Consider the following 17,325-nt stretch of genomic DNA (forward strand, 5'->3'; position numbering starts at 1 on the left):
TCTGAAAAGGTGGAGGGAAGGTAGGTAGCGGCATGACGCCACGTCATCCCCCCTGCCTATCTTTACCCATTGTAATTTTTTTAAGAACTGAGGGGACGCCGTACATATTTCTTCGAGGTGGGGGGACGGCGACCCCCGCGTTCCTTGCACTTTTACCCCTGCTTGTAACTGAATCCACTTTCGTTATGCCACTTACAGCGAATCTATTGATACACTTTGGAAGTCCTTTCTTACGCCATTCAGTTTGCCCCTTTCTGACCATTTTTTTTACAGCATTTTGAAAGTAATTATAATAATTTCTTTTTTTAAAAAATAATAAAGAAGCGTATTGAGTTTTAAAGCTTAACTACTTGTATTTAGTTCAATGCTAATGTTGAGAAGCTTTAAGTTACTGTGTATAAACTACAGCGGAAAGATGCTTAGCCTAAGTGTAATTTGGTGTCTGCGTAGTTTTATTCAATATAGTCTATTTATTTCCAAAGTTAAGGTATTACTTATTTGATGATAAATTTCATTATGAAGAATATCAGATGTGTGAAAGTGCAGTGTTTATTTCAAATGTTTAACTCTTTGTTAATGTATTATGTTCGTGTTATTATGAAAGTTTTTAATTCTAATAAGTGTACGCAATAGATGGTTCTAAAAATGACACAAGCGCTCAGATACAAGGACATTATTTTGTTTCATAAGTATATTGTTTTTTCTTTGTAATAAGTTTTTATTTATGTTTTTGACTATAGCGTGTGATTTATTTAAGCGTATCACGATAATGCGCCAAGACTAACGGGGGCGATGAGGATGATAACGAATGAAACAGTGGAATGAAAAAAGTGGGAGGAAACGGGAGAACTCAGAGAAAACACACACACACACACATGATGTTTGTCCATCACAGTGCTCAGTTGGGACGACCCTACGCACCAAAGATGGACACTCTACCACTGAATCACTGTGGCCCAATAGTAGTAATAAAATAATATTATTGTGTTATTTTAGGATTAAAGTAGTGTTTTATTATTATTATGTAATATTTAAACTGTTATTGTCAGCGCGTTTAAAGAAATAAAAATGGTAGAATTTTCTATTTCTATATATAAGATGAATTGAAGTATAGTAAGCAATTAACGCATGCTAATAAATCAAGAAAATGAGTCCAATATATCACAAGACAGTTTTGTTGTAAATTCGTAGTGTGTGTAGGGTATGCATTTTAAACTGGATGCTCCGTGGAAGTACAGTGGCGAGAAGCAAATAAGGAGATGAATAATGGATGGTATAGCCGAAGGTTTTACAGGTACGCTATTCGTGGATCTATTAGTATTAGTACACGTATATTCTTTTTCAATCTCGTTTGCTCTACCTGTTTCTCGCTGTCATTTCACCGATTGTATAAAGCATACTCCTATGTCATTACATCGGACAGCTGACGTTGGTGTTTATTTCAAGTACAGGTGATGCACCTGTTCCACTGGAAGTCAAAATCAAAGCCCAGAAGGAATATTAATTAGTTTGCGTCAGAGTTTTTAAATTATTAGTGTACGTAGGGAGCCAGTAAAATTCGGTGTACACTCATGTCCAAAATTATTGTCGCATATCTATAAATATGTCGTTGGAGGAATATAATTTGATAACGAATTCGCCCGGTATTTCTTGTTAGTATGTGTATAATCGGCAAAGACATGTATGTGACACATTTCATGTCAAAAGAGCAGTAAATAAGAACAGTAAAACTTTCTTGTCCATTTAGCAACATTTTTTTTTCCTCATTCTAATTTTCGTATTTATAATTCTTTTCTTATGAAATTTAACACAAATATACATTTCCCGATTATACACGTAGTATCAGTATTAAAAGTACTCTGCAAAATCATTATCAAATTATATTCTTACAAGAAGACAGTTATAGATATGCGACAATCATTTTGGACATGAGTATACTTATTATACAGTCGTTTTCGTCTGGCCGATATATAAAACGGTTTTTGTAATCGAAGGAGGGTCCGAGAAATAGGTGAAGCAACAGATGCAAGGAGTCGAGATAGGGGGAGTGAAGTAAAACAAGTGTTAGCAGTGTGCAAGTAATCATGGATCCACAAAAGTAACGTAGCTGCAAAACTATCGACTACGCTATCATTGCTCGAGTTCGCCTGTCACCACTGTAGTTTTCAATGTTGATGTGTACTCCTTGTTTTCACTGTGCGGTTTGTTGAGAATATGGGCAGCAAATTAACGTTACAGAGTATTCAGTTGCCTATTACTATTCTACATTTTTTAAATCAATAAAATCAAATAAGTTAATTAGTCGTAATAGTTTTGGGGGATAGAGTGCTTGCCTCTGGTCACGGAGTCCCTGGTTCGATCCCGACCAAGTAAGTTTGTGGTGGACGTCATCGTGTCCGTGGCTTTTCTCGGGTACTCTCGTTTCCTTCCCCTTTTTCATTCCAGCAATTCTTCCATCATCAGTACTCTCGTTTCCTTCCCCTTTTTCATTCCAGCAATTCTTCCATCATCATTCACTTGCCTTAATTACTCCCTCTCTCAGCCTAAAGGGCATAATTAATCGTGAGACTTTAAACTGAAATATTTCATTTCATTAACCATCCGTTTTCCTTAGCGTAAAGGGTACAATCGTGGATATTAAAGTAGAAATTTCGTTCATTTCATTTGTGATTTCGTTCCAATATTATACATAAAAGTATATTCTCTCTACATCAAAGAAAACAATTAAGATTGGCGAATTTGTTCTAAAGTCATTGACAAAGGAACATATAGATTTTCTATATCGATTTTACTGGAGACTACCATCCAAGCCTAAAACATTTGCCGGTTGAGGGATTCAGGCCTCAGAATGTCCTGATTTCGAATCGAGAACACTTAAGTATTCACTTTTTTGCTTCATTTCCTGTGTCGTTTTTATTAGGAAAACCTTTCGAGCATAAGTTCTAAACAAGCCATGTTTCATGGGCTTTCAAAACAGTAAAAATTTGTATTCCCTGCATATAACTGTACTCTCCAATAGCCCTTTAATGTATAATTGTGAAAGGTAAAATTAAGGAAAGTAAATACACTATATGCCTTGAAATAGTATTCTAAATGTAAAGTTTGAAACTCTGTATTTTTAAAAAGCTCGTTTTATTTCATTGTTAATTCGCCTTTTACGTATAGTTCTATAATGCAACAGTTCGGGTTGCAAAGTCACTAATAACCGTTTTATTGTTGTTATTGTTTTTGGTATAATGTTTAGTCTTACAGAATTACCGTAATGCAAATATATGTTTCTCGCTTTCTTTAAAATATATTTTCTCTAAATTTATCATGAAATGTTTAATTCAACTTGTACAGTTGTAAATACCTTTTTATGTAAATCATTAAATCATTTATGTAAAAAAGTCGTATTCTCTCGGTCGGTTCGTAATAGTTTCTACGAGGGTTTTTCCAAAAATTTCGGCTTGACACTGAAATATCGCGCCACACGTAATAACCCGTTCATGGCATATAGTAACATCTGTGGAAGAGGTAATGCATCAATTTCAACCGTAACCCTTCATGGCCATCATATAATACCATCTACGAAAGAAGTTATTATTATTATTATGTATTCTGTCTTTCGGCAGGTCCTGGGACTAATAAGGATTTTTTTATTTTTATTTTCAATTTTTAGATTTGGGCCTGCAAATGTTTCTTCCACTTTTCTCGATCTTCAGCTTTCCCATTTAACTTCCAATATTTTCTCCCATCTTTCAAATCATCCATCAGTTGTGTTCTTCTTCCTATTCCTCGCTCCCCTTCCATTTTTCTTTCTATGGCGGTGTGAAGAAGACAATTTCTTCGCAAGATGTGTCCAATCCAATTGGCCTTTCTACAAAGGGTGGTGGTTAAAAGTGTCCTCTTCTATCCGTTTAAAAACATCTTCTGTTGTTGTTCTCTCTGTCCATTTTATCTTCTCCATCTTCCTCCAACACCACATTTGGAAGCTCTCTAAATATTTCTTTTCTAACTTCCGTAATGTCCAAGTCTCTGAACCATACAGTTCAATGCTCCATATGTAGCACTTGACCAACTTCTTCTTAAGTCCAGTATTGAGCCTGCTGGTTAAGAGTGATCTTTTCTTGTTGAATGCTTCTTTAGCTATAGCAATTCTTGACCGGATCTCTTTGGTGCAGTAAGCGTCTCTTGTCAAAATACTTCCCAGATACTTGAAATATTATCGACCTCTTCAAGTTCTCTTTGTTCTACTCTGATCCGTAAGGACGGGTTTCCATGGGATATTCTCATGACTTTCGACTTTTCGATGTTAATTTCCATTCCATACAGTTTTCCATTGTCAGCCATTTTGTGAATCATCTCCTTCTTGTGAACCGTATCACCTGCATACCCGATCTTGTTAATGATCTGTCCTCCAATCTTGAAATCACCAATTCCCGTTAATGCTTCCTTCATTAAACATTCACTGTAAATGTTAAATAATTGGGGCGACAAAATACATCTTTGTCTGATTCCTCTTCCAATGCATAAATTTTAACCGTACCCGTTCATGGTATATAGTACCATCTACGGAAGTAGTAATGCATCAGTTTCAACCGTACCCGTTCATGGCATATAATACCATCTATAGAAAAAGTAATGCATCAGTTTCTACCGTACCCATTCCTAGCGTATAGTGCCATCTATGGAAGAAGTAATGCATCAGTTTCTACCGTATCCATTCCTAGCATGTAGTACCATCTATGGAAGAAGTAATGCATGAGTTTAAACGATACCCGTTCATGTCATATAGTACCATCTATGGAAGAAGTAATGCATCAATTTCAACCATCTAGCTAGGTCGATAAGATTCAGCACCCACCTTACAGCCCAGATTTAGAATTGTAGCCTTGGCAACAACAGCCATGTGAACTGGAGAATTGTTATGCAGTATGTGACCTCAGCGCACTAACGCAGTCTAAACTGTTGAAATTACTTTTTCCATAGATGGTACTATATGCCATGAACGGGTACGGTTGAAATTTATGCATTTCTTCCATAGATGATACTATATGCTGTTAACAGTTGCGGTTGAAATTGATACATTACTTCTTCCATAGATGGTACTGTATGCCGTGAACAGGCATTGTTGAAATTGATGCATTTCTTCTTTCATAAATAGTACTATGTGCCAGGAACGGGTTATTACGAGTGGCGGCACATTTCAGTGTCAGGCCGGAAACTTCTAGAAATACCCTCGTAGATGAGGAGCAAAATGGATTCTTACATCTTGGAAAACGTTCCACTAACAAATAATTCTGTATATGCTCAATTTCAAAACCGTTATATGAAGTGCTCTGTTGAAGTCTGTTTTTGCCGACAGGGTTAATGGTTAATGCTCAGATGTTCAGGCTTAGAATTGTAGACTGAAAATGAAATCCATGCTAAGTACCAACAGTAGAAAAGTTCGGTTTAATTTCAAGATGTGGGTTATGTGCCTAACACTGCTTAGTTAAAATCAAACTATCTAGTATTAACTGTAGAAGTAGTTCAAATACTACCCAGAAGAATGCGCGTGGGTCTCCAATTTACAATTCATTGATAGAGATTTACCTAGGGAAAAAATATGGCCTCGAGCAATTCCTAGAACGAATTTTGTGCAGAAAATACTATATGCTAGACACACATTTGTTATGAAGTAGTAAGAGTCCATTTGGCAAGTGTCATAAGAGATTCTCGAGATTGAACATCTTTGATTCTTCAGGCAATTTCATAGTTATAATGTTTGTTGGTAATGTGTCTATTGTACTCTATTACATTAAAATTAAAAGTGTTACAAATTTGATATATTTATATGTTGATTTTACTATAATTGTGACCACAATCTTTGATATTCCTAGATGTTAACTTTCAATAAAGCTTGAAAGAATGCATCTTATGCCCGTAGCTAAGTGTTTTATTATACTTCAGACTACTTCTAAAAATAATTTTCACTGTCGATAATTGCAGTTAAATATTGTTAAGAGCAATAACACTGTTGTTCAATATACTATAGCTGTTATCTAAATTGATTTCAAATAAATTTATAAAAGAGGTAAAGCATACATTCCTTCTTTCCTAACCTCTGTTACTGTTGAATCAAGATATGGAAAGCCATTGTAGTTTAGTGTTTCAAAATAATAATTGGCAACATTTTTATTATTTACATTATTAAAAGTAATAAAATTTAGAATGTTAAATTAGAAAGTTACGTTGATACTTGATGAATTCAGGGGATGCTTATGTAATGTGAAGACTTGCAGAAAATTTCCTCCGAAGGGAACTTCCAATGCACAGGGTGTGTGAAGTATTACTGAAAAAAATACTTCTAATCTACATTAAGCACGATCAGAGATATGACGTTCGGGGAAAAATTTCTGTCCTTTCCTGGACCACCCCTTGAAGTTTTCACTATCCGACCAATCTTCACTATAAACGTTTGAGCGATGATTTATCGCCTTCATCAATGCAGCTACTTAAGAAATCAATGCTTCTTGAATCCATCATTTTTTTCCTATAGTAAATAAGTACGTTTCTTGTTAATCAAAATATTTCAGCTTCAAATTATTTCTACAGCGCAGATAAGTTACCGAGAATGTAACTCTTCCAAGCAACGTTGATTTCTTAAGTCAATTGTGTCTAGCGTTCCAATATGTAGAGCTCGTATAGGTTTAGTTGTGTTTTTCGATATATTACAAATTTTAATGTTTTTGTGCTTTGATTTATCAAAGTTAGTTGTATTACCGTCCACGTATCAAATCGCATCTTAGAGAGTAAAGCCATCAGCAAATTAGCAGTTTCAAAAGAGTGAAGAGTGACATATGCTTCATCATGGCTAAGCGGTTAGTGTACGCGTCTTTGGCGTGGGAGATCCGGGTTCCGATCCCACGTTAAGCTGTATGTCCACGTTCCATATAGCCTCACTGCTGAAAGGGACGCAAAACTCAAGTCACATTAGAGAGTGACATATCGTCGTCTAGAACTTTAGTTTTTTTTGAGCATTTTCTGGTATTTATAAAAATCGTATATATATATAACCTTACGATATATTTCTTCTTATAAAGTGCTTCCTTTATTCTCTCAGAATAGACGTTAAAAGTTTGGCGTTCTACATGTAGGACGTTAGGTATGCGTACTGTCTCGAGAACACAAGCAAGTATTCTTATATATGTGTTGAACGGAATATGATATGCTTCGTAACGGACGAAAGCAATAAATTAGTCAATTGCATATAGTCAGAATTATACGAGGTGCGTAACAAAAGTAAATCCGTTTAGATAATATTTGGGTAAGACCTTTCCGTCACTGTTCAGCGTAATCTCCTTGCACCTCCACACACCATAAGTTGTGTTTTCACCTTTTTAGAAGCATCTGCGAAGTCATGTGGGGGGAGGGAGGTTGTTTTAGACACTAAGAAATGCCACTTCCAAGGGCGCTTCTGGACGAAACACGTCTGCCTTTGGAGTGAATTCTGCAGTTTTGTAAACGGACAGAAGTCACGGGGAGATAGTTCTTAGAAGCAGAATCGATGAGCGGGCACTTCGATCTTCTTTCACTGTAAAAACCCGCCTCCTTATCGGAAGACCATCTCTTCACCCAGGTGTCGAGGGACCTAATGTAAGCTGACTTGGTCAGCCAGACCTCGCATCTCGTGCCGTACATGTGTAGCATATAACAGCCTTTGCTTCTTAATACTCTCTTAATCACTCGCAATTTATTTTTACAGTAGCCTTTGTTTTGTCATTCACAATGTATCGATTTATTGTATGATGATGATGTGGATTTTCATTTTCAGAGGTTATTTATTTGTTATTTCTAGTTTTCAAAAAGAAATCCGGGGTTTATGTTCGACCACACCTCTTGCATACTGCAAACGCAAAGTTTGATTCTTTTTCTTATAACTTTGTAGTATTTGCTTACCACCCCTAGGATATCCTGCTATAGGCATAGGCCTCTTTTAATGCGGCTTTTGCTTGGTTATGTCTGTTGTATACTACCAACTAGAACTTCAGGAGTATTTGTGTCTGCGCAGGTTCCTATTATACTGCCGAAGTTAAGTTCAAAATATGCCCATTTAAATAACACAAGAATTGATTTCTTCCTATTAGATCCACTAAAAACTAAAATATTTACTTTCAGTAATTTTCCTGTGGGTTAGTCCTGAAAAGTTACAATCATGCCGAACTTCAACTTTCCATGTCAAGCGGAAGTGCCCGTTATTTTGTCAGTGCATGATTCAGGTAGTTTATATATATATATATATATATATATATATATATATATATATATATATATATATATATATATATATATATATATATATATATATATCCACAATGGTTAACTTTTTAACTTTTTGTTCTCCATGACCAGGGCCTGAACAAGAGCCTTATTTTCTGAGGTAGTTGTACAAATTCGGCTTCTGGACCTTTTCAAATGTCCGATTGATCTCCGCTCCACCGTAAGTTCACGCATCCCCTTCCGCACAATACAGTCAGCAAGAGCAGTGTATGCAGAAGCATCCTTTAACTGGCGATGAATATTTATACCAGTTTCACAACATATAGAGGAAATATTTATGAGGCACCTCTATGGTGAAATCTATTATTTCAGATCAGTGTCAGAGAGAGCTTTCTTTCACAAACTAATATATTAAAATCAAACATAGAAACTTTTTTTTTTTTTTTTTTAAGTTAAGCCTTTGATTCGTGTGTAATTATATTAATATACTCTTTTGAGTTTTTAAACTATAACAAAACAATACGTACTTTTGATACGTACCTTCTAGGGCAGGTAGAATGGATCAAGATATTAGCCACTATAGGATCACTATACGTTTTAAAAAACGTACAGCTGGCTTGTGATGTTCATGATTGATATTGCAGTCCAGAATGCTTGGCAACTGTAGAGCTATATTCTCCAGAAAAACTAATATTTCGAAGAAGAATATAAATTTCAAACCTGCAGACTTACGGGAGGACATCCTTCAGGTCTTCATCTTATGCTGTATTCCTGTTTTGATGGTGTTATGATATTCTTGTGTGTTTGTTTACGCGAAAAGGATAACACCAACACAGGATTTACCAAGTCTGATGCAATGAATGTGATGGGAATTTGATTACACGCTGTTTGGTACAAAACTTGAACCAGTATACAATTCATTAACAATTTAGTTTAAAAGATATTGCACTGTGAAAGGATATTGAAGAATTCAGAGTATGTGAAAGAACAACTCAACATGTAGGTAATCAACTTGGTTCTTCGTTCTTCAAGGTAAAATGAACTTGAAAAAGTTACCAGGAATTCTTACAGTTGCTGAAATTATTGTCCTTATGTTTGTATATGGGTCATTCCAAATGAAATCACCAAATTTGAAGCTGAAATGTGGCTCATATGTTTTAAATTTTCCTCAAAATTTGTGTGTGTGTTATGATACTCAAACATAACACACCTGTAAAATTTTACAGCTCTACTTCAAAGGGGATTCCTGTAGGGGCCATTCGAAATTTAGCGGTTTTGTGCAAAAACACCTCGACTTAAGGTACTGAAACCGCTAGATCTCTGGAGATATTGAGCTATTTGAAAATGGTTTTCACTAAAACAATCTTAGAATTTGTAGCAATTAAAACATTGTAATAATGAACTTCCCAAGTGGGGTTAAGCATATGAATTTCACCATCAAAGAGGAAAAAAAGGAGAAAACATAATGTCAAAATTTGGGAATTATTTCTGAAAAAGACCCACCTAACACCAACCTCAAATTTTCAAAATAAGTAGCTTAGATGTTCCTCTTTAACATATAAAAAAAATTAGGAGAGGGTTTTTTGGTATGCTCAAGAAAACCAAATTATGACATAATGTAAGTTGAGGGCGGATTTAGGCACTTTTTGCACAAAACCTCCAAATTTCCAATGGCTGTTTCCAGCTTTCCATGCTGAAAATGTTTATAATTGTCAAGACAGAAGTGATTTAATATATGAATTGTATCAGAAATTTGAAACTTCAAGTACCATTGCTAAAACTACTCAGATTTTGTCGTTAGTTCCAAAATCATGCTCTATAATATGAAAACTTGAAACATTTTCAAACAACCGAGTATCTCGTTGGTATACCCAGATGATCAGAAAGGAACATGTTATTTTAGCCAAACCTGGTTCTTTAAAGACAATAGTATTCCTGCAAACAACTTTAATTTAGTCACATAATTTTACAACAGGGATAAAGTGCCCTGAAATGCTGGATTCAGTATCAGTGTCAGCAAGTATATGAATTTTACCATCAAAGAGAGAGAAAAAAATATCAAAATTTGGCATTTTTTTATTCTGAAAAAGGCCCACCTAACATCAACCTCAATTTTTTTTTTTAAATAAGTAGCTCTGGTATTCCTGTTTATGATATAAAAAATTAGGATGATATTTTCTAGTATGTTGAAGGTAAAATATCAAGTCAAGTCTCATTATTTAATTTTCTGGTAATATGACATGGCTAAGTATGTTCCTTTACAATGGCTGATGATACCTATGAAAAAAAGTGGAAACTATTACCTTAAATGTAATTTATAAAGTTATTTTAAAACAATATGTGCTTATTATGCAGCCTATATAGTGCTGTTTGATTTAACAAAAGAAACACTGAACAGTAGTGAACTATGGTCATATAATACACAGATAACATTTACATCTTTGGTTGATTTTAAGCAATTTGAAATATTGAGTCTAAGATCTCTTACCACCAATTTCAGAAAAGCTCTTCTCAATAGCTTGAATTTCTTCAGAAATGCTGTAATTTGTGCCAGTACCAGTTGAAATACTGGGTAATCTAATATTAATGGTGCAGTTTTTGTATGGAATCCAGCATGTGTCAGGTGCTTTTGACCAGAAAAAACATATTCTTGGGTCCATAGGGACGAAGGACCCATGTTCCGATGTCACGATGTTCTTGTGAATTCTCAACTATTTTTCCAATCCACCATTTCTTTTCATAAATACACGCAAAAAAATGCTCACATGAAAAGCTAATGTCTTTCGATTCTGCTCGAGAATTTAGAGTGAATGTTGACTTTGAAGAAGATACACGACTGACTTCAAGTTTTGACAGGTTGATGTGTTTATAATAATGACTTTCACGTGGTGACTTTTCCAGTCTCTTTTGAAGCATTGGACGAACGTTTTTAACACACACACACACACACACAAAGTTTGACATTGTTATAGTTTGACAAAAAAATCGGCAACAGTAACAATCCTGTTATCCAATGGATTTTGTAAACTAGGATGTCTAGCTAGACATTTCAGCGTCCCACATATGCCATCGCAAACACTTTTGTCGTGGCTTGTGGTAAAATAGTTCCACTCACAAGTGAGTCCAAAATCACTCATGAAGGCAAGTTTTCTTTATAGTTTTTGTGTCCGGCTGCTGATACATCTCTAAAGTAGATAACGTGTTTAATCTGAGAAAGAACATCGCTAACGTACTTCAAAACAATAACTTGGAAAGCATAATATTTAACTGTATTCCAATTTCTTCTGGACTTTACGAACGAGATATTCGGTTGTTTGAAATGTTTCAAGTTTTCATATTAGTCCATGATTTTTGAATCAATGACAGAATCTGAGTCCTTTCAGCAATGGTACTTGAAGTTTCAAATTTCTGGCACAGTTCATTTATTAAATCACCTCACTCTTGACAATTATAAACATTTTCAGCGTGGACAACTGGAAACAGCCATTGGAAATTTTGAGGTTTTGTGCAAAAAGTGCCTAAATCCGCCCTCAACTTACATTATGTCATAATTTGGTTTTCTTGAACATACCAAAAAACACCCTCCTAATTTTTTTTATATGTTAAAGAGGAACATCTAAGCTATTTATTTTGAAAATTTAAGGTTGGTGTTAGGTGGGCTTTTTCAGAACTAATTGCCAAATTTTGACATTATCTTTTCTCTTTGATGACAAAATTCATTTGCTTAACCCCACTTGAGAAGTTTATTAGTACAATGTTTTAATTTCTACAAATTCTAAGATTGTTTTAGTGAAAACCATTTTTAAATATCTTCAATATCTCCAGAGATCTAGCGGTTTCAGTACTTTCAGTCGAGGGCGAACTTAGGTGTTTTTGCACAAACCCCCAAATTTTGAATGGCTCCTACAGCAGTCCCCTTTGAGGTAGAGCAGTAAAATTTTACAGGTGTGCTATGTTTGGATACCACAACATTTGTACAAAATTTGAAGAAAATCTAAAACTCTTGAGCCACCTTGATTTGTTGATTTCATATGGAATGGCCCCATATTATATTTACGTTTAGAATAATATTTTATTCAAAATCCTCAAATTTGTGTTTGTTGTGATATTCAGATCACTGTCAACCTTAATTGAGACATTTTAAAAATAAAAATGTTACTTCGGCACAATGAGATAAAAAGTTGATTGACGAAGGTTACAAATAGACATTGAAACGTTTACGGTCAAGATTACATTATCTATCGGTGGGGTGCTTACATGAGTCAAGCTTGAGTAGTACATTAGTCCCTAAAACTCGGCACTAGATAACTCGGCAACGGCCGCGGTGGCACAGTGGTAGAGCGTTCACCTCGTGTTTGGGTCCCTGGTTCGATCCTAGCTCACGCCAAGTGGGTTTTCTCGAGATTCTCCCGTTTCTTCCCACTTTCTTCATTCCACCATTTCATTAATTATTTCATCTTCACCGTCTCCTTTAGCCTAGCCGGCATAATTGTGGGACCTAAGACTCAAAGATTTCATTTCGATAACTCCGCTACACCCTGGCAGGGCGAAAAAATGCGCGTGCAGACCCGTTCAAGGTCATTGCCCGCGTGGGCTAGTTATCATTTATTATAGACAGCTTTATGCCTTCACAAAGTATTTTTCTGAGGTAAATTACAGTACAGTGTGTATTCATTAATTTTAATTTGCATGTATAGTAAAGGCTCTATGCATTCATAAAGTATGGACTTTTCCTTTGTTCAAGGGTAAAAATATATTCTGCAGTTTATTCTCTGTTGTATTCTCAAGCAACCAATACATACAAGTATAACCCGCATCTGAGAAGGTTGCAAGGCTACGGAATTCGGTCTTACGACCCTTCTAGTTGAGTTTCTCCACCCATTCCCGGCTGTGAAGAATTTTTACAGGGTGGCCAGTCTTATATCTAAATTTCCTTCTAGAAATCACAATTCAAGGAAACAAAAAAGATGCAAGTGATGGAATAAATATTAAATGGTTAGAATATAATGACGTAATTACATAATTTAACAAAGGTAAAAAGTAGGCCTACTTTCAATTACATTAAACTGAATCCATTATATGGACTAGCTAATCCTTAATACCCTACAGTTTTCACTCTTCAGTTTCTATTTACATGTTTAACCTCGATAAGCTAATTTCGTTAAAATAGAGGAAAGCCATGTGTGCATTTTTTCTCTCTTCATTTTAAAGACTAAGTGGAATTTCTCTGCTCTTTAACTGCTGGCTAGGTGTCACTGAAGCTTGATTTACAGCATCTCCTTCCTCCAAATGATCAGAAGGAAACATTTCTTTGGATTTCCACACGAACATGGCATTCGCCATATTCCTGGCAACTCTGAAGAAATGTTTGCGTTTGGAGAGTATAAACTATCGTAGAAGTTTTCAGACGGCAACAACTACATCCTCTGTTCCTCGCTTCCTCACCCCGCACTTGTATTCTTCTCTGAAGGGGACATTACAGTACTGTATTTTCTGAGGAAACACTCGTACGTATTCTTTTCTAACCCCATTTCCGGTAACCTGGCATTTTCACAAACTCGGCCACCCTTCGATCAACATTAGGCTGAGTTTTCGGGACTCTACCGTATTACATTGATACTATTGATTATCTCTTATTTTATAGGGCGTTTGAAAAGTTACAAAGTCTCGCTTGAGAGACATATACTTTTCTTGGTTTAAATAATGAAATTCTACTAAATCCACTGTATCTTTTTATGTGTAAAGATAATAGGATCCGTGAATACAAACTTAATGGAATTTTTAAAAAATAGAACTCTGAGCAACATAATTTTATTTTAAAAAAATAGATTGCTCAAAATCAATGCTATAACATCCAAAATCAGTATATGATCGGATATATATGGTTATTTAGGACATGGTGCTTAGGGACCAGGGCCTGCCAGTGCTTTGGTCTTTCATTCCTTTTGAGTGATGTGTGGTCAGCAGATCTGCTCCACTCGATGTTAACGCTGGATTTTTAGACCGGGTTTAAGGAGTTAGCTGCTGCTTTCTTTCAAGTAGATCCTCAGTTGCTCCCACGACGCTGGTTGGACAACGGACCGTCAATACGATCTGGTGAGTGCGAACGGTCACCCATCTTTCCTTAGACCAAACCCGGGACTGCTTGACTTTGCTGACCTCACGAGAAATGGTATTCCGTGCGGCTAGAGTGTTGGCATTAGGACAGTTATTCATAGTAACTGTTGTGAAATATAAGTAAATAATCCGTACAGAAAATAAAGTGCACAAACTGCAGTAATACTACGAATTAAAGTAAAATTATGAAAAAATAAATAAAATTTCAACATAAACCAAACTTAGGTAAAATTATTCTCCATTTAATATAATTTGACCAAGCCAGAAGCTGACAGCAAGATCATCGAAACGATCATTGGTCGTAAATTTTAAATTACACGACGTACCCATAACGATGAAATAATTATCTGTATTCCATGTAAATAGATGACATTGTATAGAAAGAACGGTATTCCATGACTGGAAATAGACTATTTCTTAATATCTGGAACATTGTTCAATTTTGGTGATTTTTCTGTAAGCATTATGTGGTTATTTCTCAGGAAAATACTATGAAAGATGTCTTTGTCATACGCCTAAATGTATGATACCGTACATGTTACGTTGGATGTTATTGAAATATTTGTAGGGCATAAATATAAAACTTTAAAAAATAAAATTATAGTCTTGAATGTACATATATTTTGTTCCATTAACTTCGCGAGCATGAATCCTATCACCTTTGTAAAAATCATCTCCACATGTAAAGAGAGAAAATGTTAGTGATATAAACAGTCCTAGCTGTCAAAATCAGTATTTCATCTTTCCTAAAACATCTCCATACAACATGAAAACAGGAGTTAAATCAGTAAAATTCTCGAGTTCTGTACTTGAAATTTTATAAAGAAATTGTCATTTTTGTTTGGGACTTTAAAAAAAATGAAAAATAAATATTAGCAATGTAATCCAGATTTTTGTCTTTCTTTTCGCATTGGCAAAATACAAAGAACAAAATTTTCTTCTTCTGATAAAATCTTTTATTTAGTCTTTACGTCTGTTTCATTATTAATTTATCGAAATTTGAGGGTTGAATCTAAAATCTGTTACAGGAATATGTAGATTTATCTACTCTTTTATCATGTGTAGAAAGGGATTATTGAGGTAACTAACGTAGGATTCGATCGTGTACATTTTGTCAGCGCCCATTAAGAAGGATAGCGTGAAGTTTGAAACTTTTCTTGTAAAGCTGACATTTGAATTGGTGGGCATTACCTTGTTACTAAATGATTCACAAACTCTTCTTTCATATGGATGATGCAGGTTTTGTTCTTGATGGTGTTTGGTATAATTCGAAACTTAACATTAAAAGTTGCAGGGCCACTTTTTAATTTAATTCGATTTTAGTGTCCCTTTCAGAAACGAGGCTATATGACACGAACACCTACAACTTAATGTGAAATCCGAATCACACGAGCTCCCGCCGGGAATCGAACCCGGTCTCCCACGTCAGAGGCGCGTATACTAACTACTTAGCCACGAGAGAGCTCGCAGGGTCAGTTCTCACATAGCCTTGATCCTAATACTCCAGTCAAACAGGGGGCGCAATGGCTCAGTGATAGAGCGTTCATCTGTGGTGCGTGGGGTCCTTGGATCAATCCCAGCTCGCGCCAAGTGAACTTTATGGTGGACAAACACCGTGTGTGGGGGTTTTCTCGTGTTTTCCTGTTTCCTCTCACTTTCTTCATTCCACCATTTCATTCATTTCTTATCATCACCGCCTCCTTTTAACCTAGCCGGCATAACCGTGGGACGCAAAACTTAAAGATTTCATTTCCATTCCAATCAAACAAGTTCAGCTTCATTGATCTTGAAAGATGAACTTCTGCTTTTTTCATGATCTATGAGCTTTGTGTATCTAACAATTTTTTTCTTTTTTTATGTGCAGGTTTTCTCTTAATATGGACTCGTTTATTGGACCCGCGTTGCCACCTCATTTACGGAAACAGTTGAACGCCAACAGCAGTGATGAAGAAACACAAGACAAAAGGCATCAAGAAGACATGATTGGTCCTAATTTCCCATCCTCATTACAGAAGAAACTGGGTGACAGTGGTTCAGAGGAAGAGAGACCAACAGGAAGCACACACTCGAATGAGAGTGGAAAAGAGGAGCCAGAATCAGAAGACGACGGAGCTTATGGCCCAGCACTTCCTCCGGGATTTAAACTGAGAAAAGCTGAAAGTGAGAGTAGTGCAGTGATAGGACCATCTATCCCGGATAGTTTAAGACAAAAATGCCGTGATAGCGGAAGTGCTTGTGAGAGTGCAACAACTTCGACGAACTCCAAAGATTCAGATTCAGACTTTGACGAAGGTGAAGTTATAGGACCAATGCCTTTTACAGGAGAGACAGATTACGAAGCTTATCTGCGACACCAGGTGGAAGCAAGATCCAACAGTATGAAAGATCGACTTACAAAAAAGGTAAATACAAAACATTGTCCTTAAGAGCCTGCCTGACTAAAAATAATACAAAATTTCTATTTTTCTTTTGCTTGTTTATTCATAAGTGAAAGGAGATAATCAAATGCAAGTCACCACAATCATAGATAATGCTATTCTACAACAGAAAATATGAACCTGAAGAATTTTGAGTGTTACCATCAATAGAAATTACAGTGTTGCCAGAAAAACAATTTTCCTAAAATCTAATTTAAGGCAGCGAGTAGAGGAACAAACTCAACTGCATTTGATTACGTATCATGTTGTTTTGGTTTCCTGTGAACAACTTTTTAAATAATAGTTGTATTTAGTTTGTAATAAACAAAATAGTTTTAACATACAGTTATTAAAAACTAAATACAACTATTATTTAAAAAGTTGTTCACAAGAAACCAAAACAACATGATACGTAACCAAATGCAGTTGAGTTCATTCCTCTACTCGCTGTCTTAACTTAGATTTTAGGGAAATTGTTTTTCTGGCAACACTGTATTTTTTATGATTGCAACACTGAAAATTCTTCAGGTTCATATTTTCTGTTGTA

General features: G+C 35.6%; 1 protein-coding gene across 1 annotated transcript in view; it reads left to right on the forward strand.

Annotated features, from left to right (window-relative positions):
- The window catches only part of LOC145693663 (uncharacterized), a 37,561-nt gene that overhangs the window by 6,146 nt on the left and 14,090 nt on the right, over positions 1 to 17,325 (forward strand). Inside the window, exon 2 of the mRNA XM_081769892.1 lies at positions 16,226 to 16,763. Within this exon, the coding sequence (XP_081626018.1) occupies positions 16,226 to 16,763 (538 nt within the window). The remainder of the gene's footprint in view (positions 1 to 16,225; positions 16,764 to 17,325) is intronic.

This window comes from Thermobia domestica, chromosome 8 (genome assembly GCF_964235325.1).
Source record: "Thermobia domestica chromosome 8, izTheDome1.hap1.1, whole genome shotgun sequence".
NCBI lineage: Eukaryota > Metazoa > Arthropoda > Insecta > Zygentoma > Lepismatidae > Thermobia > Thermobia domestica.